The 25381-nt window shown below is 40.4% G+C and overlaps 1 protein-coding gene across 1 annotated transcript in view; it reads left to right on the top strand.

The window, feature by feature from the left end:
* The window catches only part of SFMBT2 (Scm-like with four mbt domains 2), a 293191-nt gene that overhangs the window by 10368 nt on the left and 257442 nt on the right, over positions 1–25381 (top strand). The window contains exons 2-3 of the mRNA XM_006862794.1: positions 10137–10231; positions 13517–13757. Coding sequence (XP_006862856.1) covers positions 10137–10231; positions 13517–13757 — 336 coding nt within the window. The remainder of the gene's footprint in view (positions 1–10136; positions 10232–13516; positions 13758–25381) is intronic.

Here is a 25381-nt window from a genome sequence, read left to right as displayed (position 1 = left end):
TCCGACTCGATGGCACTTGACAACAACAAGGAGTATAAGGAAGCAGTATGTGAAATGATCAAGGAAAATATTTTGATGTTCTTTGATGTAACTAGAAGATTCATGAATCAAAAGTAAATGTAATGACAGCATAGATTATACTTTAAAGAAATTGATTACTATGAGATCATGGTGTATTGTAACGGTATATAAGAAGTTAAAAAATTGAGTAAAGTTAGAAGAAGATTCAACACAAAGTATCGACTCTGTGTGATTCCTTTTACCTACTCCACATCTCCCTTCCTTAGCCCCCTAATAAGTTTGTTGAGGCTGGTCCCTGACAATAGATACATTTACTAAGCTAAGGTAGTTGAGTCTGACATTTGAATTTATTTTCTCCACTGCATTGAATTTTTAAGTATTTGATGGATATCACATTTTATACATAAAATATATATAATGACGTGAGGTAAACTTCACATAGTTAATTATTGGCAGAATCAAGAAAAGAAATTAAGGATTCTTGTTGTAGGACTGTTCTTTGGATATTATTCTTCTGATAGTACAGAGCTACATTACGCAAATATATCTGATCATTCTTGGTTCCAACATCATCTTGTCTTCTAGAACAACAGATAGGCTTTAAAGCTTCATTTTTAAGGTTACTCTTGCTTTACGTTCTCTTGAAATGGTTCTCTTAGTTTATGAAAGGCACCTGGATTTAGTTGTTGGACTTTATGCCTCCATTCATTGCTTGCCTTGATTGCTTCCAGGCGAGCAGCTTGCTTATTCTTGTAGTAGCCAGTCATGCTGACATTTTTGTTTGGGATTTTTCCTGATGATCTTTCTTTGAAGATGTATCTTCTGTCACTCTAGCTGTTCCAGGCTGGTCTGCTTGTCCTTGCTAGTGGGAATGTCCCACCTTAGAAAGTTCTGGATGGGATTCAGGATTCCCCCTAAGGTCCTATGCTCTGCAAAGAATTTGCTCGAGGCCTATTTCACTGGGCAAGTTCTAGAACCCCTTTTAGGTATTCCAATCAGTTATAGCAGGAGACAGGCTTACAAGTTTTCTGTATTTATGTTTTCCAACATTCCTTTCTATCCCACTCAAGTGTCTATTTTACAATAGTAGGCAAGGGAAACCAATATTCATAAGACAGTCAAGCATTTTAATATTATTTCCTCTCTTCAAGCTATGCCTATATCCCTGTACCCCAGAGCCCTGTTGTTCCAAGGTTGAAGATGCATCACTATTTACGTCTGTCCCACGTAGGCCATGCAAACCTGTTTCAGTGTTCCCCTATCTTATCTTGTTCTTCCTCTGCCTCCCCCTACTTGTATTGCCCTCCTCAACACCAAAATAAACCCCCCACACCAACCCCACTATTGTGTTTAACTTGTATTCTATTAACTCTTCTCTCCATTTAAGACAGTCTATTTTATCCTGTAATCTACCTGACCTTCCCACCACCTGGATCTCTGTTCCTCTGTGTTTACCTTCTTTCACGTTGTAATTGTTTTGATCATAGACTGACTTCCCAGATCCTCTGTTCTTATAATTTTGTTCTGTTCTTGACTCTTCCATTTGTCTATTGAGTTCAGGGTGATGCTGCCACATACATCATTCTCTGGTTGTTGTCTGTTCTTGTTGGTTCTCAGTCCACAGAACTTCCTTTAGGATGTTTTTCATAGCAGGGTTGGCTTTGGCAAAATCCCTTATCTTCTGTTTATCTTGGAATGTTTTGATTATAGCATTGTAGTTGATTGGCAGCTTTGCTGGGTAGAGGATTCTTGGTTGGCAGTTTTTTTTGTGTGTTTGTTTCAGGGTTTTATATATCTCTCCCCATTGCCTTCTGTTGAGAGAGCCAAGCTTAATCTGACGTGCTTGCCTTTGTATGTTACACTTCTCTTTTTCCTAGCTGCTTTCAGGATTCTGTCCTTATCTTCGATTTTGGAAAGCTTAATTTTTATATGTCTTGGTTATTGTCTTTTAGGGTCTATCCTTCCTGGGGTTCATTGAGCTTCTTGAATGCCTATCTTTTCACTTTTCATGTTGTTAGGGGAATTTTTTTCCAGAAGCTCTTCAACTATCGTCTTTGGACTTCTGTGATTCTTCCTGTTCCAGAATGCTAATAATTCTTAACTTATTCTTCTTGTTTTCCAACATGAATCTTAGGCCTTCTTCAGATTTTTTTTTTTAATCATTTTTTGTGTTTGCTCTTCTATCTTAGTTGTGTTGAGAGATTTATCTTCTAGCTCACTAGTTCTGGCTTCTATCTATTCAATTCTAATCCTTTGCCTTTTCAGTGTATTATCCATTTCTGATATTCTATTATTAATCATTTGGACCTCTTTCTGTAGGTTTTTAATTGTTTCCATTGCTCTATCTATTGTATGTGATTGTTTCTGTAGTGCTTTCGACTTCTTCCTTATTTTTCTCAACTCCATTATATAGTGTTTTGATACATTTTATAATCATTTTTCTGATTCCTTCTCAGGCATTTCCACAGCCTGCTCATCTTCCAGTATGGAGAGTAGGTCTACTTACAGCTCATTTGTCTTAGTCACTTTATCTTGTTTCTGGACATGTGCTGATATGGTTACCTGCTTCTGTTTTGGGGGGCATATTCAAGAGTTATCTGTGGCCTTAATACTTAGATAGGTGTGTATTTTGGTATTTTTTATGCTTTTTGATTGACTTCAGGTAGAATTGATCAGGAGATGGGCTTCCCTTTTCACTCTTCTTCTTGTGAAATTTCAAGATGCCACGGTTGGTCATTGGACATAATTCAGGATTTAATATTTGGCCTGTTTACATTTTAGTCTGCATGTCCTGCTCCACAATCCCCGTTTAGGCCTTTTTCCTAATGATAAACAGTTCAGGGTCAGCTGTGGCTGTTCGCTGCCATTTGGTTTTAAGTGGAAACTGTCACTTTAAATGTGGTGGAGATCTGTGCGCACCCTCTGGGGGTGGGATTGGAGGTGGGGTGTTTCCTCGCTCAGGCACCACCCTCTAGTCACCAGAATAGAGGTGCACAGACAGCAGCGAGAGACCAATACACAGATATCAAAATAAATAAATAAATAAAAAGAAAGAATGTCCACAACTTGATCTCTGCAGTTCTGTCAGGTGTCCCTGACTGTTCTGATCCTTCCCCTGCTTGGTCTCACCCAAGATGGCAGCTCCGGGAGCAGCTGAGTGTCTTGAATTAGAATAATGGATTTCTTACTTCTGCTACAAATTTCCCTAGCTGTAAGCCTTCCAGCCTTCTAAATATTCCTTTATATGGTGGCTAGAATTTTGGGACTGTTCCCTGAGCCTGCTTGGTCCTGTATCCTGTGTTGTTGCTGACGGAGCTCCTTACTGCACTTCTACTCTATCCACCATCTTGTTTGTTCTCCCTTTTTTTTTTTTTTTTTTTAATGTACACAAAAACACTTAAGCATATATAATAATTGTTTAAATACCCAAAGGTGCATTCTGCATGGTTTGCTTTTTGTTTGTTTGTTTGTTTGTTTGTATTGAGAAAAAGGGGTTTTGGTGGTGCAGTTGGTTAAGAGTTGGGCTACTAACCAGTAGGTTAGTGGTTTGAACCCTTTAGCTTCACTGAGGGAGGTAAATGAGGCTATCTGCTCCCCTAAAGATACAGAGCCTCAGAAAGCATACTTTGTCCTTTAGGGCCAATATGAGCCTGAATAGCCATGATGACTCATTAGGTTTAAATTTTTTATTTTATAGTTGGGAAAGAGACTGGAATGTAGCCTTTTATGAACAGAACATTTATGGACACAAAACATTTGGCAAACTACTCATAGCCTAGATTAAAACTGCATGAGGAATAAAGAGCAGCAGGAAAAATTGAGGTTGATATTTTAGGCTGTGGTCTTCCCTTCACCACTGGTTTGAACATTGAGGTTGGGGAAATAATGGTAAAGAGATTCACCGAGGCTCTGATCCCAAGCTTTTGGCCAGTGTTGATTTGAATGTGTCTTGTTGTGACACTGTAGTATAAACACTAGGTTTTTACCACAAGGTTGGTGGTTCAAACCCACCAGCCTCACCTTAGAAACCCAATACAGGGTCACAGTGAGTCAGAACCAGCTTGATAGTGTGCAGTAGAGTCTGGTGTGATGCTATAGGATAAGCTCTGTACTGCTAACCACACAAGACACATTTCAGACCAACCAGCCTTGCCTCAGAAATCAGAATGCACTTACTGGCACTTAACAGCACTAACAATTCAGTATTGATTTGAATGTGTCCAGTGTGCAGGAAGGAGTCACTCAAAAAAGAGTGACCATTCCATTTTTAAATGCTATACTTTTTAGAAAACTTCTATCATAGAGATTGACCCAGGACTTTTGCCTCCTTAGGACCAGTTTTTTATGTCCACATCTTCTCTCTGGGTTCTTTCCTTAAAATAGGGTTCTAGGTACTCTCCCTGTCTCCTGGTTGTGGCTTTGACTTTGGAGTGTTTAAGAGGTTGATAAGTGGCACTGTAAGATAAAGCACTGGACCACAAGGTCAGTTTGAACTGCAGGATTGGAGGTTCAAATTCACCAGCCATTCCTCAGAAGCCCTAAACAAGGTCACTATGAGTTTGAATCGACTCAATGGCACTTAACAACAGCAACAACAACAGGCCTTAAAGGTCACCTTGGAGTCTTCAGGTGGAGCATGGGGTGGCCGTGGTAGGATGGTTCTTGATGCAGAATAAAAAGCATGAGAAGGCAGAGGAATAATGAACGGCAAGGTGAAGTGCTTAACTTAGTAAGTCAAGAGAGGCAGTTTCCAAATCAGGCTGCTTGTGTTGGACTCCTGACTGACAGTGAGCTGCTGTGTTATCCTAAGTGGTTGATCTAATGTTTCTGAACTCTAGTCCTCTTTTCTGTGAGGTGGGAATAATAGTATCCATTTGTCAGGGGTCTTGGATTAAACGAGGGGATGCATGTACAGCAATTAGTAGAGAACTGGACTTACAGATACAGGGTAGCTCATTCTGCATTGCTTTGACAATGTGTGGTCACTTTGTGAAGCTGGAGCAGCAGGTAGGGTCTACAATGGGGTGTGGTTTGAACTGAAGCTAGAAAAGTGGGATGTGATGTCTGCACTGGGTTAGCTATCAAACTGCCACAACACCCAGTGACCTTAGCAAATAAATAGTTCTGAGTTGACTTGTTATTGTTGTTAGGTGCCATCGAGTCGGTACTGACTCATAGTGACCCTATGCACAACAGAATGAAACACTGCATGGTCCTGGGCCAATCTCAAAATTGATGCCATGCTTGAGCCCTTTGATGCTGCCACTTTGCTAATCTGTCTCCCTGGGGGTCTTCCGCTTTTTCTCTGACCCTCCACCTTAACAAACATGATATCCTTCTCCAGCGACTGGTCCTTCCTGACAGTATGTCTGAAGTTTGAGAGATGAAGTTTGGCCATACTGTCCTCCAGGGAGCACTCTGGCTGCACTTCTTCCAGAAAACAAATAAATACAATTAATTTGGTAAACCTGAAGATAATGGTGTGCAAAATAGATGGCCAGCTCTGTTTGGGGAAGATTGCAAGCAGAGCTACTAGGTGACACTCTTGAGAGGTTTCTCAGAATGGGACTGCTAGAATTTTCTTTGCTTTTCTGTGTCTTGTTTTTAGCTGCTGTTGAGTTGGTGACCCCATGGTGGCCCCATGTGTTGCAAAATAGAACTGCCTTTCAAGGTGGTCCTTCCTATAATTTTTACAGGAGCAATTCACCAGGCTTTTGTTCTGTGTGGGTTCGAATCACCAGTGTTTATGTTAGCCTCTGATTGCAAACCGCTTGTGCCATCCAAGCTTCTAAACTCATTGTATCCTAGCAGTTCTCGTGTCCCATTATCCCTTGTTTACTGCTGACTGTGGGAATCGGTGATATTCTTAACGGAACATATTTCTGCTTGAAATGCATAGATCCTTGGATGAAGTATCATGCTGTGAGAGGTACAAAGAAAAGGTTTTAATCTTCAGATGGCTTTTTAACCCCCTTGGTCATTTGATTATAAACCATCTTATTGGAGTTACATTTGATGAGGCATTTCTAAGCAATTTTGATTTATTATTGTTGTTGTCGTTAAGTGCCATCACGTCTGTTCCAACCCATGGCAACTCTGTAGACGGTTTCTGAGGAGAGGTTGGTGAGTTTGAACCACCAACCTTGTGGTTCAGACCAACCTTGCAGTCCAGTGCTTCATCATACTGCGCCATACCAGGACTCCCAACTTTAATTTGTAAATAAACTTTAATTTATGGGTAAGTAAATGGTAAAATTTATGGTTGAAAATGAAGGTAACAATTAAGCATTTGCTGACCTTATAAAAGTTATCCTCTTCTATCAATTTCTGGGACTATGTAGAGTGTTACCAATAAATTACTTTTCCTAGCCCTAATCTCCAAGCACAGGGCTTTGTTTCCTAGGTAGGTCCTCCTGTCATAGATTCTCCTGGTCCACCTTGCTAGGATATATCATTTGTACATTAAGAACCAACCACCCATCTGTCAAGTTGGTCCTACTGTGGAGGCTTGCATGTTGCTGTGATGCTGGAAGCTCTGCCACTAGGATTTCAACCACCAGCAGGGTTGTTCTTGCTGGACAGGTTTCAGCAGAACTTTCAAACTCAGGCAGACAAGGAAGAAAGGGCTGGCGATCTGTTTAAAAAAAAATGATCCAATGAAAGTACTATAGTACACAACAGAATATTGTCTGGTATATGCTGGAAGATGAGCCCTGAGGTTGGAAGGCAACTCAGAATACACAGTGGCTACAACAGTGGACTCAAGCCACACCTACGATTGGGAAGATACTGCAGGATAGGGCAATGTTTCATTTTGTCGTACGCGGGTCAGCATCGGTCACGACGGTTAACAGCAGCATTAATAGCATATGTTGTTGTTGTTAAGTACCGTCGAGTCGGTTCTGACCCATAGCGACCCTGAACAGAGTTTCCGAGGCTGTAAATCTTTGCAGGAGCAAAAAGCCTCATCTTTCTGGTAGTTTCGAACTGCTGACCTTACAATTCGCAGCCCGATTTGTAACCACTATGCTCTCAGAGCTCCTTAATAGCATATTGATACCACCATTTATTGTTGGCCAATGAAATAGGCTGTAATGTGCAGGATCAATATGGGCTTGAACAGCTATTGAGAATTATTACAAGAGAATCTAAACTTTTGAAACTCTTGTTGTTGGCTCTTCCTACTGCTTGTTTTTCCCTTATAATTGTTGTTGTTAAGTGCCATCGAGTTAGTAGAGTTGATAGCCTTGCACATAAGTTAAAAAAAATGTGTACCCCGTACTACTTCTCTCCATTTGAAGCAAGAACATCATATGTAGATATTCTGTTGTTTAAAATACATCATCTGGTCCTTTTCAGTTGCACAATTTATATCCTTTTTTCTTTTAAAATAACTTTTTATTGTGAATTGAGTGAAGGTTACAGTGCAAATCAACAGTTTTACATGAAACAAATCATGCACTTCGTTTCATTTCAACGATTACAATCCCCGCCATGTACCATCAAAATCATGTCTTTAACACCAAGGAGGGGAAATCTGGAGGTCTTTTAAAGCAAGACAGAGAATCAAAAAGTTTTTAAGAAGTTTTTATTGTGAATTGAATCATCGTTTACATGGGAGAACATCAACTTTACATTTATTGCTTTCATTGCAATGATTACAGTCCCCTCCATGCATCATCATTCAACAATGTTTGCTTCTGCTCCCTTTGTTTTATTATTTTTGGGGGGGGGGTGCTGTATACAAAAGCACTCAGGAATATATAATAATTTAAACAACCAAAGGGCACATTCTGCAAGCCTGCCTCCTGGCTGCCAGCACTCAGTCCCTCTCTTTCCATGAGTCTGGAGTCCTTAGCTGCTCTCTTGCTCCATGTCTTCATCTCTGCCTCCATCTTTGGTGTTGCTGCCTCTCTGGAAAGGGCCCCACATTCTGCTCATGCAGATGGTCCTAGGGTCCTCTGTTTCTGGACTGTAACATTAATTACTCCCTACTTTTTGTTACAGAACTTCTACCTTTACAGCTGTGACAGTTGCAATTAGTCATGATAACAATTACTATTGAATCATAAGAATCTTATCCCCATCTCTTTTCACCAGACCCATCTAGACAAGATGAAAACTATTCAATGGGGACTCTACCTTACCCCATACACTCTTAAACTAAACTCCCTCTTGAAAACTTGTAAGCCAGTCACTTCATGCCTTTATTACCTGCTCCTTTTAGGTAGCCCTATCTACCATGTATCCAGAGGGGATAGGATTGATACTTGATGTGAGGACTCCTTCCCTCTCAGTTGTTGTATTGAGCTACTACGTCCATAAGTATACGTCAAGTTCATCAAATTGAAACAATTTACACTTGTTTCTTTCATAAAAAATGTTGATTTATTTTAGAGACAGGGTTTGTGGGTCTGTGCAAATTTAAAATCGCTTACTTATGGAGTATGATGGCTCTATAGGATAAGTACTGAACCGCTAACCACAAGATCAGTGACTCAAGCCTCTCAGCCACTCCTTGGGAGAAAAGAAATTTGCTGCTCCAGTATCGATTTATGGAGTCCTGGGGTGGTGCTGTGGATTAATGTTCTGGACTGCAAGATTGGTTTGAACCACAAGGTCAGCGGTTCAAACTTACCAGTCGCTCCTTAGAAACCCTATACAGGGTCGCTATGAGTCAGAACCCACTTGTCAATACTTTGCAACAGCAAGCATATATTTATAACCTCAGAAACCCTGTACAGAGTTGTTAAGAGTCGGAACCAACTGGAAGGCACTTAACAACAGCTTGAGGTTAAGTTTTTAAGAGCCATTTTGTGTGTTTAATTGTATTTTCTTTGTTTCTTGTACTTGAGGACAAATGTGTCCTTTTCGTTTCTGCTGGTGCATCTTTGTTTGAGGGGTCTGTCTTGGCAGAAAGCAGGAGTGTAACCCGTGAACCTGGTGGGAATCAGGGATCTGTCTGATGACAACCTGGTCTGTTTCTGCTGCTGACTTTCTGTGAGCCTTAAATACTTGCAGACTTTCTGGGCTTCACTTTTCTTATCCTTAAAATGACATTGGAGTCAATGCTTTGTATTGTCACCTGTAGCACTGACAATCTGTGACAGTATTTTGTAACCCCCAGTTTCCATTAAATCACTGTGTGCACAGTTAGGAGACCGTGGACAAATAGTGTTGAGTTTCAAAAAGTTTCTGGAAAAATTCCATTAACCTTTCATTACATTTTCCCACAAACTTTGTGAAGCCCTCTCGTGTAACACAAGTGTTCCAAAGGTTTCCTTTATCTTGTCCTCCAACCTTCCTAAAGGTTGAGGTGTCTACAATGACAAATTTCATGGTAAGACACAAAAATGCGGCAACTATGTTTTGAACTAGTCTTCTTCATTCACATAAGAGCATCAAACACCTAAATTCACCCTTAACTTTTGTCAGGGTTTTTGAGGCAGAGTTTCTTCAGTGTTTCTTTAGCCAATGGTCTCAAAAATCATTGCACTTAATACAAAGAATTCGGTAAGATCCTGTTATGCCCTTGAACTGTTCTACCTCTTAAGGATTTTCAGTTCTTCAGGAGTCCTGGTGACGCAGTGGTTAAAGTGCCAGGTTGCTAACTGGAAGTCACAAGAGAAACATGTGGCCATCAGCCATTATAACTGCCTCGGAAACCTTGTGGGGCAGTTCTACTCTGAATCCACTCAACAGCAGGAGGGTTGGGTTTTGTTGTGGTTGTTCTTAGGTGCCATCGAGTCATTACCAACTCATAACAATTATATGCACAACAGAACGAAACACTGCCCCATCCTGGACCAACCTCACAATTGTTGCCACGTTTGAGCCCATTGATGCTGCCACTGTGCCAATCCATTTTGCTGGGGGTCTTCCTCTTTTTCTCCAACCCTCCACCTTACCAAACATGATATCCTTCTCCAGCGACTATCCCTCCTGACAGTATGTCCAAAGTATAAGAGATGAGGTTTGGCCACCCTGGCTTCCAAGGAGCACTCTGGCTGTACTTCTTCCAGCACAGGTCTATTGTTCTTTTGGCAGTCCATGGTACTTTCAATATTCTTTCTATTATGCACTATAATATTGATATTCTTTTTATTTTTGAACAGAAGATGGCTCAAGCTTGGAGGAGATCGGTTTCAATTGGGGAGAATATTTGGAAGAAACAGGTGCAAATGCAGCTCCTCACACATCTTTCAAACATGTACGTAAAGCATTGCCTCTCTTCTAATCTACATTTAGAGGGTGGAGGTGAATTAATAGAGAGATGAAAGGAATAGAAGAGGGACATTCAGCCTTGATCTCCTAGAAATAAGGTGGAATTGTGAAAGGTTGGTGATTTTTCATAGCTCGCTGTAGGTAAGACGGACTTTGCTCTTGCAAACTTGTCTACCTGAAAGCACACAGGCCACGAAGACATATCATCTAATGTGTGGCTGGGCTCAGGGTTGGGTGCTCAATGTGAGTGAAAAGGTTTACAGTTTCAACTTTGTGCTATGCGTAAGAAGCAAGTAGTGATTAAGTGCTGGGCTGCTAACAAAAGGTACGAACCCACCAGCTGCTCCTCAGGAGAAAGATGGGGCAGAGTGCTTCTGTAAAGATTCACTGTAAAGAGAACCCTAATGAGTCAGTGAGACTTGTAATGGGCCTTTCAGCAATGGGGGGCATAGGCCTAAGAAAGCAAAATTAGAAAATGCCCTTACCTTCTAGGCATACAGCCTGAGAGGTTAGGTTCATTTGAGTAAATAGAAGCCAGCAAACTAGGCAAGTAGTATGTTGTTTTGTGGCTTCTTAGTACCTGGATTTATATTTTAATTTTGAACTGATACTTTTATTTTGAAATGACACATAAACATTTTAGAGCCATTTGTGGGCAGTTGAGTCAAATTAGAGGCAATGACCCTAAGTATTTAGAAACTATTTGGATCAAGCTCAATTTTCCAGAACCCAAGTTCTGAGGCATTACTACTGCTTTAGTGGAAATAAAATTTTAGTTCTGAGAAACATTGTCTCACTAGACTGTGGAGGGCAAAGATTTTACTTGATTCTTATGAGCAAGTTAGGATAATTCTCTAACCTTTTTGCTTCTGTGTTGAACTAAAAAGCTAGGATTTTCATTCTTTATTTTAATAAAATACTTCATTCTTTTTGGAGGTAAAGTGTTGTTTTAAAAAGGAATTTAAAACCTTTAAATTTTTTTTACATGACTTTGTACATGTAGATATTTCCATTTCTTTTTTTATACTTACATGTATAATAATATAATTTATTTTGAATGTGATTGTAACCACTTAGTAAACTGATTATATCAGGATTGTATCAAGATTGACATAGAAATTTAAAGAGACAGTATAGACATAAAACCAAACGGCCACCACTCATCTGTCTGTCGTGCTGTGGTGGTTTGAGTTGCTGTAATTCTGAGGGCTATGCCACCGGTATTTTAAATAACCAGCAGGGTCACCCATGGTGGAAAGGTTTCAGATGAGCTACAAAACAAAGACAGACTAGGAAGAAAGAGTGACAAACTACTTCCGAATCGCTAGTCACTGAAAACTCTATGTATAGCAGAGAAACATTGTCAGATATCGGACTGGAAGGTGGGAGGGCACTCAGAAAGCGATTGTGGAAAAAAATGCCTACTCAAAGTAGGGTTGGCCATAATGACATGAATACAGTTAAGCTCGGGGGAGAAAAGCACACAGAACCTGCATTTGCTGATGGGCAACAACTTAAAATGAGGAGAAACAGCTGTAAACATCCATTGAAAATTGGAACATGGAATGTACGAAGTATGAATTTGGGAAAATTGGAAGTGGTCAAAAATGAAATGGAACGCGTAAACATCGATATCTTAGGCATTAGTGAGTTAAAATGGACTGGTATTGGTCATTTTGAATCTGATAACCACATGGTTTACTATGCAGGGAATGACAAATTGAAAAAGAACGGTGTTGCATTCATCGTCAAAAAGAACATATCCAGATCAGTCATGAGGTACAATGCTATAAGTGATAGGATAATATCCATGCGCCTACAGGGAAGCCCAGTTAATACCACTATTATTCAAATTTATGCACCAACCACTAAAGCCAGTGAAGATGAAATAGAAGAATTCTACCAACTTCTTCAGTCTGAAATCGATCAAACATGCAATCAAGATGTATTGCTCATTACTGGTGACTGGAATGCAAAAGTAGGGAGCAAAGAGGAGGGACCAGTAGTTGGAAAATTTGGACTTGGTGATAGAAATGATGCTGGAGAACGAATGATAGATTTCTGCAAGACAAATGATTTGTTTATTTCAAATACCTTCTTTAGACAGCATAAGAGACGACTTAGTAAAACTAAGAGTTAAATATGAAAACATAATAAGACCCCTCCTGTTATACAGCTGAGATGATGTTATTAAGTACCTAAGTGCATCAAGTCAGTTCCGACTCATGGTGACCCTGTGTAAGATTTCCAAGGAGGGCTGCTAAGTTTGAACTGCTAATCTTGTGGTTCAAATCGACCTTGTAGTCCAGTGCATTAGCCCACAGTGCCTCACCAGGGGTCGTGGGTAGAGTTGATAAATATTAGTAGGCTGTCACCCTAATTAACCGTGGTGATGCAGTGGTTAGGCAATTGACTGCTAAATGAAATGTTGGTGATTTGAACCTGCCCAAAGGCTCTTCAGAAAAAAAGATCTGGCAGTCTGCTCCTGTAAAAATTAAAGTATAGAAAAATCCTATGGGACATTTCTACTTTGTCAAGTCAATAGCACATAAAAACAGCAAATAACTCCAGTTTAAAAAAAAAACAATCCAAGGAAAAAAATATATATACCCAGGGTTGTGCTGTTGAGCACAATAGTCACTGGCCATGTGACATGAGGCTGTTGGACATTTGAAAATTGTGCAGACCAAATTGAAATTGTGCTCTTGGTGTAGAGTAAGGAGCCCTGGTAGTGCAGTATGTTAAGAATTGGGCTGCTAACCGCAAGGTTGGTGGTTCAAACATACCAGCCTCTCCAAGTGAGAAAGATGAGGTTGTCTGATCGCTTAATGATTCAGCACAGACTTGAAAACCCTAAGGAACAGTCTGCAGTGTCCTGAAGGGCTACTATGAGTTGGAATTGACCCAGTGGCGATGAGTGAGTAAGTGTGGATTATATACTGAATTTCAAAGACTTCATTCTAAAGCAAGAATGTAAAGGATCTTAATATTTTAAAAATTGGTTACATGTTGAAATAATACTTAGGATCTGTTGGGCTAAATGAAATGCACTGTGAAAATTAATTTAATCCACTTAGCTTTACTTTTTTACTGTGACTATTAGAAAATTTAAAATAGGTTTTTTTGGCTTGCATTATATTTCTATTAGGTATTGCTGCTGTTGGGAACCAAAAATGTTGTTTTAACGGCTGTGTGTTTAATAGTTCTTGTAATCTCTTGCATGCATGTATTTAGTATAATAATGGTTTTCCTATGTTTCTGATTCCTTAAGGTTGAAATCAGCATTCAGAGCAACTTCCAGCCAGGAATGAAACTGGAGGTAGCCAATAAGAACAACCCGGACACATACTGGGTGGCCACCATCATCACAACGTGTGGACAGCTGCTGCTTCTTCGCTACTGTGGTTATGGAGAGGATCGTAGGGCTGACTTCTGGTGTGACGTGGTGATAGCAGATCTCCACCCTGTGGGGTGGTGCACACAGAACAACAAAGTGTTGATGCCCCCAGATGGTAAGCTCTATACATGCAGGCAACAGTTGCGCCACATTTTGAAGACTTTCGAGTGATGAGCCATCATCACTTTTAATATTTGTCATCTCTGTTAGGGTAGAGAGAACCTTGCAGACGGTTGATAATTGCTTTGGTAGAAAGATCTCCTTCTCTTTAAAGATTAAGGTTACTGGAGCAAGGGGACATGGGTGCATGCTTGGATGTCAGCTGGATTTGACAGTTTGGCCAACAGTGGCCGTTAGGAGATGAAAGCTTTTGAGCATAATCCTCAAGTTGCTTTCTGAGGGTAGGTAGGTAAGGAAGGTGGAAGGAATGCTAATGATTGAGGTCTTATTTTCTCTTTGCTGATTGATGGTGTTACTTTTCTTTTTCCTTAGAGATTTGACATTTTGAGCAGTACTGTAGAATATCTTAAAGAGGCTTTTCCAATACATTTTAATCTGTTTTGTCATGGAGAGACTGTTGGGTGTGAAGCATGTAGTAAACCAAACAGAAGAGGAAAAATGACATCACTCTTTAGGGAATTGTCAAAGCGTGTGCAGATAGATCAGTTTAGTTGCTAGAAAACAGTGGTTCTCAACCAGAGCAATTTTACTCTCTAGGGGAAGTTTGGCAATCTCTGGAATCAGTTTTGGTTTTCATTACTGGGAAGGAGAGGGCATATGCTACTGGCATCTAGTGGAAAGAGGCCAGGGATGCTGCTAACCCCCCTACAATGTACAGAGCAGTCTATCCTCTTCACCCTACTACCTCTCGCCCTCCCCCCTACCCCCTCAAAGACTTTTATTTGGCTCACATTGCCAGTACTGTAAAGGTTGGGAAAGAACGAGCTGCATTTAAAAAATGAATTCAAGAAACTCATCTGATCCTATAAGTGACAATAATGGAGTCTCCAGAATTCGAATCTCAACATCAGATTCTCTGTTTCCTGATATGATAGTTGTTGTTGTTGTGAAGTGCCGTCAAGTCTGTTCTGACCCATAGAGACCCTGTATAGGGTTTCCAAGGAGCGACTGGTGAGCTTGAACCGCTGACCTCGCAGTTCAAGCGGCTTTGCAGTGTGGTGCATTAACCCACTGTGCCACACCAGGGCTGTGATAGAAGCAGCAGTTATATTTGGAAACTTTTCATGCCAACTCTCAAGCTATGTGTGGAATATTTCCTGAAAAGATTTAGACATTTATATGCCATTTCAAAACTCATTTTGAATTTCTTTTTCCTTTTGTTTTCTAAGTTTTGACATTGTTTTTCAGATTGGTGGTTTTTACTATACTCCCGTGTTATGTATAATTGTGGGCCTTCTAAGGAGGAGCATAAAAAATGGCAAGGAGTTTAAGAGCTGAATTTATGTGACACATGTTTGGACTGATTCCATTGCTTTGGCCTTAACCACCAGCTAGATTACTTAGTAGGATCTCAAGAGAAAGAGAAAAAAGAGCCTTTTTGTTTTCCTTTTTGTCTTGGGTCACTGGACTTATTCTTTCCTGTACCTAGAACTCCTTTTCTCTTCTCTTTCTCAAGTTATCCATTGCCCCCTCTATATGCCCCCATACTGTCATCATACCTATTTCTTTCTCTGGAAACCAGCATCATACCCTGCTCCAAGCTCACATGGCTTCATGTGCTCTTAGTATTGACAGTGACTGCAACTGGACTACCCCCCTCCTTTTTCATAGTTGATACACAATTCACATTCCATAAGTCATCCTTTTCAAAGTATGGAATTCAGTAATTTTTAATATATTCATAAAGTTGCACAACCATCACCACTATCTAATTCTAGAACATTTTATCACCCCCAAAGACACCTTATACCCACTAGTAGTCAGTCCCCATTTTTCTGTACCCCAGCCCCAATCAACCATGAATCTACTTTCTGACTCTGTGCATTTGCCTATGCGTTCATATAATAATGTCTCATTCCTTTTTAAGGCTGAATAATATTGCATTGTATGTTATGCCACATTTGTTTTCCCACTCATCTCCTGACTGGCATTTAGGTTTGATTGAATTTTCTTTGTGGTTCTCTGCTTAGAGCTCATTTTACCCTCTGGACAGTAAGGTCCATGCATGCTGGGACCTTGTGTGAGTTCACTCATCTGTATACCCCTATGGTAGCACATTGGCCAATAGGTAGCCCATTTTGATTATGCTTGACGAGTTCTAGATAAATATATATTGAATAATTGAATGACCTGATGAAAAAGGTTAAAATGCTCCTACATAGCAGCCAGTAGATGTCTGTAAGGAAATAAAAAATCAGTGCTATTTATTATGGCAAGTAAAGCCCTAACTCCACGTAACCTTTCTTCCTTGCATTTTGAGTCAGTATCATTTGCATTGTGATCTCTGAGATGGTATTTCTAACATCTGTATTGATGGGATGCTGTTCAGGTGAGTACTGTGGATGCTGCTAATGAGTCAGGCTTTGTTATTAACTCCCATTCCAGTTCTGCTTAAGCATACTGTCAGGTAAAAAGAGCCGTTTTAGGGTAAGCAACATACTGTAATGCATTTGGTAATACTTATTTCCCTTAACCCTAGACTCAATCTAACTTAGTTATATGTAACACTGTCTTTTTTATTTTTTGTAAATAATTGATCTGACTTTCAGTTAAAATACCCACTGAACTCAGAAGGTACGATGTGACGTACGATTATTTCATTTTCTTGTTAGTTCTGAAAGGAATCCTGGTGATGCAGTGAATAAGACACTTGGCTGCTAACCAAAAAGTTGGTGGTTCAAACCCACCAGCCACTCTGTGGGGGAAAGGTGTGGTAGTTTGCTTTCATAAAGATTTACAGCCTTGGAAACTCCATGGGGCAGTTCTACTCTGTTCTGTAGGGTTACTAAAGTTGGAACAGATGGGATAACTGTTTTATTTTATTTTGTTTTTGGGTAGTTTTGAACTTTCATAAAATGAACCAATCTTGGTGGATTATGTATACTGACCCAGTACCGGGAAGCTGCCAGTCCTCAGAGAAGGAGAATGGTCCCAGTTCCCACTTGCCACGAATACTAAAGATACCCCTAGGTACAGAAGGACATACATCATAGAGAATTGCACTCACAAGGAGGGCTGTGTATTGCTCAGAAAAGGCAGCAAGTTGATCACTTACGGTCTCAGAAGAAAGACACGCGCACACGTCCACATGTGTTTATCCCCAGGGGTGTCTGCACACTCAGTGGGCTGCAGAAGGGGAGTCAGGCTGTAGCCCTTGCTGCTCGTGCTTTCACCATCTCATTCATGACTCACCCTAACAGTCTAGTAGCTAGTAGCTCAGTGCCCTTGGAAAGGCTGTGAGATGGTTTCACTTTATAATAGATTCTCTTGTGAACACTCTTAATGACAACTTCCAGGGTACTGAATTTTAGCACTCTAAGAACAAATGGGCTCATTTGGTAACACTCCATGCTGTTGTTTGAGGACAGAGCTTCGTTGATGAATCAGTTCTCCTTTCTCACATGGATGAAAAGTATGGCCAGCAGTTACAGTTTCAGAAACACCATCAAATTTGTATCGCACTGACTTGTGCTATTAGGCAAGACGTAGACACATTTAATAGGACAAATTCAGAATGAAATACGGGGAAGCCCTGTAGAGGGGAAACTGCTCATTTGCCATTAATGTGACTGAAAGATGTGAAGTCAGTTCAGACAATGACAGGTTATGCTAATGTGAGGATTTCTTTATTGCTTTCTTTAAAGAACTTAAAAAAAATTTAGTAGCTAATCAATATGATGTGGAAATCTTTAGTACAGAGAACAAAGTCAGGAAATAGCAGGTTCATGGGGCAAGAGGTTTTATTGATTGCTGTAGTACAGGATAATTATTGCTTTGTAGCCAGAGGCGGAAGTGCTTCCACAGGGAATAGTCTAATCTATTTTTTGAACAAGGATTCTTGTTTGTGCGGTTTTCTGTCTTAGAGACCTAATATCGTTGTACATTCTGCAACCGTACCTGGTCAATCTTTGCTGTGGTTAGACTTAAAAGGCGTCACAGGATATTAACACCCTTTATGGCAATCCATGACACGTCATGTTTTTGTTTGGAATGTTCTGTAGTGATAGAGAGATTTTCTTACCGATCCAAGGGATCAGAATGGCTTTAAGGGAGAAGCACAGTGTCTGGAGACAAGAGATCTGGGATCTAATCTTCCCATTACCATTAAGTTTGCTCTGTCCTTGAGTTGACTACCAGTTATCTCATCTTTGAGACTAGTACCTCGTTTATGAATCAGGTCTCCTTTCTCATATGGATGAAAAGTATGGAACTATGTTGTGGTGCTGTGCCTTGGAGTCGGTTCTGACTCACAGCAACCCTGTACAGGGTTTCTGAGGCTATAAATCTTTATAGGAGCAGAAAGCCTCATCTTTCTCCCATGGAACGGCTGGTAGTTTCCAACTGCTAACCTTGAGGTTAGTAGCCTGGTAACCACTACACTACTAGCGTCCCTTTGGAACTGTAGTATATACGTACATACTGTATACATATATACATATAGTGTATAAATCACACTATAGTCAGAACTGACTCAGTGCACTTAACAACAACAACATGGAATATGTGAAGAAATGTGGCATCAGAATTGGAGAAAAACTCATTAATAACCTGCAGTATGATATGACTCATTAATAACCTGCAGATGATACAACCTTGCAAACTGAAAGCGAAGAGTATTTACAATACTTAATGTTAAGTAGATGAAGATCAAAGACCACAGCCCTTTGTATGGCTTGCACCTCCATGTAAAGAAAACAAAAATTCTCACCACTGGACCAATGTACAATATCCATATAAGATTGAAGTTGTCAAAGACTTAATTTTACTCTGATCAACCATCAACACTCGTGAAAGCAGCAGGCAAGAAATCAAACAACGTATTGCATTGAGCAAATCTGCTGCACAAGACCTCTTAAAAGTGTTTAAGAGCAAAGATATCAGTTTAAGGACTAAGGTGCACCTGGCCCAAGTCATTGTATTTTCAGTAACCCCACATGCATGTGAAAGTTGGACAATGAATAAGGAAAACCATAGAAGAATTAATGCATCATTAAGTTATGGTGTTAGAGGAGATGAGTGAAAGTACCATGGACTGCCAAAAGTACAATCAATGTTGGAAGAAACCCAGGATGGCCAGACTTTGTCTCTCATACTTTGGACAGATTATCAGGAGGGACCAGTCCCTGGAGAAGAATATGTTTGGTAAGGTGGAGGGTTTAAGAACAAGAGGAAGATACCAAATGAGATGGATTGGCACAGTGGCAGCAGCAATGGGATCAGACATAGCTATGATTGTGAGCTTGGCACAAGACCGAGCAGTATTTCATTCTATTGTACAGAGGATAATTATGAGTTGGTACCGACTTGATGGCACTTAACAACAGTATATAGTACGTTGTTGTTAAGTGCCATCAAGTCAGTTCTCCTCATAGGGAACCTGTATAGGGTTTCTGAGGAGTGACTGGTTAGTTTGAACAGCTGAACTTGAGATTCAAATGAACTTTCAGTCTAGTACTTATTTTACGGTGTCACACGGGACTCCATGTATATTATGTTGTTGTGTGCCGTGGAGTTGGTTCTGACTCATAGCGACCCTGTACAGGATTTGTGAGGCTGTAAATCTTTACAGGAGCAGAAAGCCTCATCTTTCTCCCATGCCGACCTTGAAGTTAGCAGCCCGATTGGTAACCACCATGCTACCAGAGAGCCTTATATACATAGTATATAGTATATGAGGGAGTGTGGTGGCTCCATATGATAAGCAATGGGCTGCGAACCACAAGGTTTGAGGTTTGAGCCTTATAGCCACTCCGAGGGAGAAAGATGAAGCTTTTTGCTCCTGAGAAGATTTAAAGCCTTGGAAACCCTATACAGGGTCGTTATGCTTGCTCTTCATTTCTGAAATTTATTGGTTTGTGATCCTTGTTGAGGAAGGCAGGAGTGGGTGTTATACACTGGTGGCACAGTGATTAAGTGCTTGGCTGCATACCAAAAAGATCAGTAATTCGAACCCACAGCCACTTCGCAAGAGAAAAATGTGTCAGTCAGCTTCCATAAAGATTATAGCCTCTAAACCTCATAAGGCAGTTCTATTCTGTCTTATAGGATCCCTGTGAATCAGAATTGACTCAACATCAATGAGTTTGTTTTTGTGTACTCGAAGTCAAGGAGAGATGAAGAATGAGGTTTGTTTTGGGATTAAGACCCATGAAAGTATGGCCCAGGAATCTGTATGGCGCACAGAATAAACATTTCTAAATGACTCACTCTTGGGGCTTTTTACTAGGATCAACTAAGTTAGGAAGTTGTTGTGAGTGCCTATAATGAAGAATTGTGGGTTGTTTCCTGTTGAAAACCAGAGAACGAAGAGTTCATGACTGAGTAGTGAGTGGAGGCTGAATTGAGATCATGGACATGTGAATGACAGTCTGAAAACAGGGTTGCATTGAGCAAGGGGATGTAGAAGTGCTTGGTGATTCGACCCATTCTGTTCAGTGGGAGAGGGCTACTTTTCTCTTTTTAGACCTTACCTGTGCACTCAGTACCTTAAGGATGTTTTAGTATTATCCAAAGTAGCCTTATATTTCCTGTAATCATTTCATTGAAAGAGGGACACATTATTAGTTTTGTTGTTGTTAAGTGCTGTTGAGTGGGACGCAACAGACCCACTATAGGTTTCTGAGGAGCGGCAGGTTAGCTTGTTCTGCTGACATTGTGGTTCAAAATCGACCTTGCCCTCTAACGCATTAACCCGCAGTGCCACACTAGGACTAGATGATAGTTTTACAAAGCGTGTAGAGAGAGCTCTTTGCAGTCCCATATTTTCTTACCTTGCTATTGTAATTTAATTTAATGTTTGAACTAGTGTGAGTTGTCATTACTATGCTAAATGTTAAGAGGAAGGAAACCATTGAATTCTGTCTTATGATGTGACTCTACTCAGCAGTCGGAGAACTCCACTTGCAGGGACCTTTTCAGAAACTAGGTTTTAGTGGCCAAAGAGCAGCGTTTCTACTTAAAAAACTAATCAGTATTAATCTTTCATATTAAAAGTATTAAGAAACATATTGCATTGCAGCATCACTAAGAGCAGTGCGGGATTATGCCTCATAGAAGAAGAGCAAAATGTAAAACGTTTTGGCTTTAGTAAATCAATAAGGCCTGATTTATTCATAAGCACATGCAAAGCTTTCAAAGGGCAGCTGCCAAATAATTATTGTTTATGGTGATAATGTAAGGAAATAATTTAATCCAGTGACTGTTTCATTGTTACTTATTGAGCAGTAGCAGCATTACCTCTTAATGTCTGGCATTGGACAATTTTGGAGTTTTAGCAGATGCTTAATCGGTTTCTGAAAGAAATACCCCTGTAAGATTGCAGGTAAATACGTTTGATGATGCATAGCCAAAGAAAATCCCTCAGCTTGTAAACTGAGAACTATTTATGTGTGCTTTCTACTGTTGTCATAAAAGTATTGGAATTACAGCGCCTTAGGAATCATGCCACTAATTTTTATTTTCCCCATTATTAAAATTTTTGTAATTTGAATTGCAAAGCCAGTTGTCTTGCCAGAATGACTTTATTTACCATTCAAAGTTGAATTGAAATTACTGGAGTTAGTTAATATACAACTTGTTTGAATAAAGAAATGTTTATTCATGAAGTGCTAGGAAAAAGTGTGAAGATGGCCTTATGTTATATGGTTAAATCTTGCCAAGTTATAAAGCCTGGTCTTGCTTTGGGCAATTCCTGTTTTTCCTGTAGTTGGTTGTAGTGTAAGAGCTATTGGCAGGCACTGCCTGTGACTACAAAGTGATGTTCTTTGTTGTTGTTGAGTTGGTTCTGACTCATAGCAACTCGGAATAGGGCTTCCAAGGAACAGCTGGTGGGTTTGAACAAATGACATTGTGATTCAAACTGACCTTGTGGTCCAGAGCGTATTCTCCAACGCCACACCGGTACTCCCTAAAGTGATTTGGGCAGTAGGATGTACCAGTCCATTCAGATGTCACTGAGCTGATTCTTCTCAGTGATGACCCTGTGTGTGTCAGAGCGGTCTCTGCCCCACTGGGCCTTTTTCCTGAAGCACCCCCCAAAGAACTTGAACCTCCAGTCTTTAGGTTAGCAGCTGAGCTTATTAATAATCTTTGCTTAATTATAGACTCTGTGGAATTTGATTGTATTTCACTTGACTTACCAAGTTTTAAATTTATGTTTAAATGACAGTTTAATAATACTAATGGACTCCTGGTATGGCATTGTAGGATCAGCACTGTGCTGTGAGCCACAAGGTCAGCAGTTCAAACCAACTGCTCCTTGGAAACCCTATGCAGAGTCGCTATGAGTCTGAACCGACTCGACAGCACTTAACAAAAATGAAACCAAAACAGTCAGATTGGTTTTCATTAGCTGCCTTTAACATGTAGCTGGAAATCCTTTTATTTATTAAGAAGAAAATTAAGAATATATGTTATAAAGTTAAAGTGCAAAATTAAAATCGTAACTGGCAACTCTGGAGTTGAAGAAAGCAGACTGTAGCTTCACTAAATATTGGACAGCTTGATATAAAGAGAAAACACACACAGATACATAGTGTTAAAAGAAAGTGTTGTTGTTGTGTATCATTGAGGCAATTTTGACTCAAAGTGACCCCATAGGACAGAATAGAAGTGTCCTTCTAAGGCTGGAATCTTTATGGGAGCAGGCTGCTACACACTTTCTCCTGCCGAGCTGCTGATGTAGGACCATGTTTTATATATATGGCAGTAAATACATTAAAAGTGATACATTTAAAAAATGAATAGAGTCCTTTTGTCCAAAAGCCAGTTTTACGAACAATTTTATATTGAAATTACATGAAGATTTATAGTGGTCAGTTTTGCCTTGGACATATTTTACACTTTGTTTCATCTCACTGATTGCAGTCCCCTCCATGTAACATCACTCCTCCCACTAACTCCCTGTGGTTCTTGTTTGCATTCCGCCTTCTTTCCCAGCCCTTCTGAACTTGGTCCTTCTTCAGCAAATACTGCCCTTTTAATTGTGAATGGTTGACCATTCTATGATGTGCATACCTCACTTGTTTTGTTGTTCTCCCTATAGATCTGTCTATTGCTTGGCTGAAAATTGAGCCACGGGGATAAGTTCAATTCCAGACCTGAAGAGTGACCAAGGGTGACCATAGTCTCAGATTCCTGTCAGTCTCTAAATGATCAGAAAACCTGTTTTATTTTTTGTTTTTTTAATAATTTTGAGTTTTATTCCACATTTTCTCCCAATCTATCCAGGACCTTTAATAATATCAACTTAAGAGCAGTTGGTAATGGTAGCCAGGTACCCTCTAGTTCTTCCTGGTCTCAGGGGCATGAACACTGATGTTCACATGGTTCATTAGACCATTAGACTAATTGTTTCCAAGTGTTATCAATTTTGCATCATTCTTCTTTCCTCTTGACAGGGAGAGAACAATAGTTGTAACTTAGATGGCGGCTCGTGAACTTTTTAGATCCTAGTCTCTACTTACCAATGTAGGATGTAAAGTCTTTGTGGAATATGTTATGCCAATTCACCATGGTGTCCCCTGAGACCATGATCCTGAGACCCAGGGCCCTATGGATGGTTCCCTCAAGGTTGTATGTAAGAAGTTTTCAGAACTTTGCCCCCTGTGTGATCCACCACTTTCATGGATATGGTTGCAGCCAAGGTAATATGTTGTTGTTGTTAAGTACCGTGGAGTCGGTTCTGACTCACAGTGACCTTGCACAGGGTTTGAAATATCCTCTGTCAAATCTTTACATATTTGTGAGTGTACTCCCATTCTCCCTCCTACGTCCACTCAGCCTGCACATCAAAAAGTCATTCTTGAGCAAGAGTATGTGAAAGAAGGAATATCCAGGTAGAAAACAAAATAATCATGTTTCTGTAGGCAGTTGTTAGATCTTTTGAAGCAGTTCACCTGGTTTTGAGTCTTAACTTGATCAGGTAGAGAGCCTGTGCAGGGATTTACCATGGTATAAACCTGTCTGGTTGAGTTCTGGTGTGGCTCTGTGGGATAAAGCACTGAACTGCAAGGCTCATTAGAACCATGAGGTTGGCGGTTCAGACTCCTTGGGTCTCTAGGAGCCAGAAATGACTTCACAGCCCTTAACGACAGACATGCATAGACTTGGTTTCTAGGGGTGTGTGTATATGTTTGGAATTAAACAGTATTTTGAAACAATTTTACCTATTACTTACAAATCATACCTTTAACAATTTTGAATTATTGACATTTCTTAAAAGACTTGAAGATGTAGACTTGCTGAACCTGCAGTCTCACATGACAGTCAGTGACTAGTACAGCTGCATCTTTTGGATTGTTACTTGTTTGCTCTCTAGATCTTTTACCCCTGCTCCAGTTTCTTATCTGCTTAGGGCCTTGCAGGCATCTGGGTTTATACCCTGCCTGCAGGCATGGATCCAGGAATCTGGAGGTGGAAGTTACAGATATCCCTGTGCTGGTGTGTGTGCATGAGCTCAGAGACTGCATCTAGCCTGAGCTTCAGAGTGTCCTCATCTTACAACATAACCAAATCAGACCACTAAGATTTCATTCAGCTCAAAAAATGTTCTAGTTATAAGAACTCAGAGAAGAGCAAAGAATGAGATTTATGAAAACTCTGAAATACATAGACTCTGTGAACAAAATCTTAAGAAACTCTGGCTGTTTAGTTTGTGAAATGAAAAATAAAGAGCAAAAACATGACAGCGGCAGGCTTTAAAGTTCTTCATATAAATCAAAACCTTTGAACTGGTAATGGTAAGTAACTACTTGTTTATGAGTAAGAAATCAAGTATTTTCCCCTCCAAATCCCTGGTTGGTGTTTGTATTAGTCTTTTGACTCTAGTGGTTACGAGTCAAACTGCAAACCTCAAGGCCAGCAGATCGAAACTACCAGCAGAAAGATGACACTTTCTGCTTCTGTAAGGTTTATAGCCTCAGAAACCCTATACAGAGTCGCTATGAGTCAGAACCAAGTGCATGGCACATAACCACCCCACCCCCACCACCATAAATGTGGTGGAGTCCCAGTGTGGCGCACTGGGATAAGGCACTGGACCACAAGGTTGGTTTGAATCACAGGGCCGGCGGTTCAAATTCACCAGATGCACCTTGGAAACCCCATACAGGGTAGCTTTGAGTAGGAACTTACTCGATGGCCGTTAACAGCAACAACAGCATATATGTGGCAAGGAGCCCTGGTAGCATAGTGGATTATAAGCTGGGCTGTTAACTGCAAGGTCAGCAGTTCAAATCTATCCGTTACTCCATGGGAGAAAGGTGAGGCTTTCTGCTTTCATAACCCAGCCAGTGGTACACTTACAACCACCACTATATACTTGATGCTGTAGTGTAAGCACTGGAATGTTAATCACAAGGTCGGTGGTTTGAGCCCATTAGGCACTCCACAGGGGAAAGAGGAGGCTGTCTATTCCTGTAAAGATTTACAGACTCGGAAACCTTTCACAAGGTCACTATGAGTCAGAACCTACTCAGTGGCACTTAACAACAAATATACCGCCAAGAAGCCCTGGTGGCCCAAGTGCTTGGCTGGTGAAAGTCCATGGTTCTAACCCAC

This window comes from Chrysochloris asiatica, unplaced genomic scaffold (genome assembly GCF_000296735.1).
Source record: "Chrysochloris asiatica unplaced genomic scaffold, ChrAsi1.0 scaffold00050, whole genome shotgun sequence".
NCBI classification, from domain to species: Eukaryota; Metazoa; Chordata; class Mammalia; order Afrosoricida; family Chrysochloridae; genus Chrysochloris; species Chrysochloris asiatica.
Note: the sequence above shows the minus strand (reverse complement) of the source record. Positions and strands in the feature narration are given on the sequence as shown.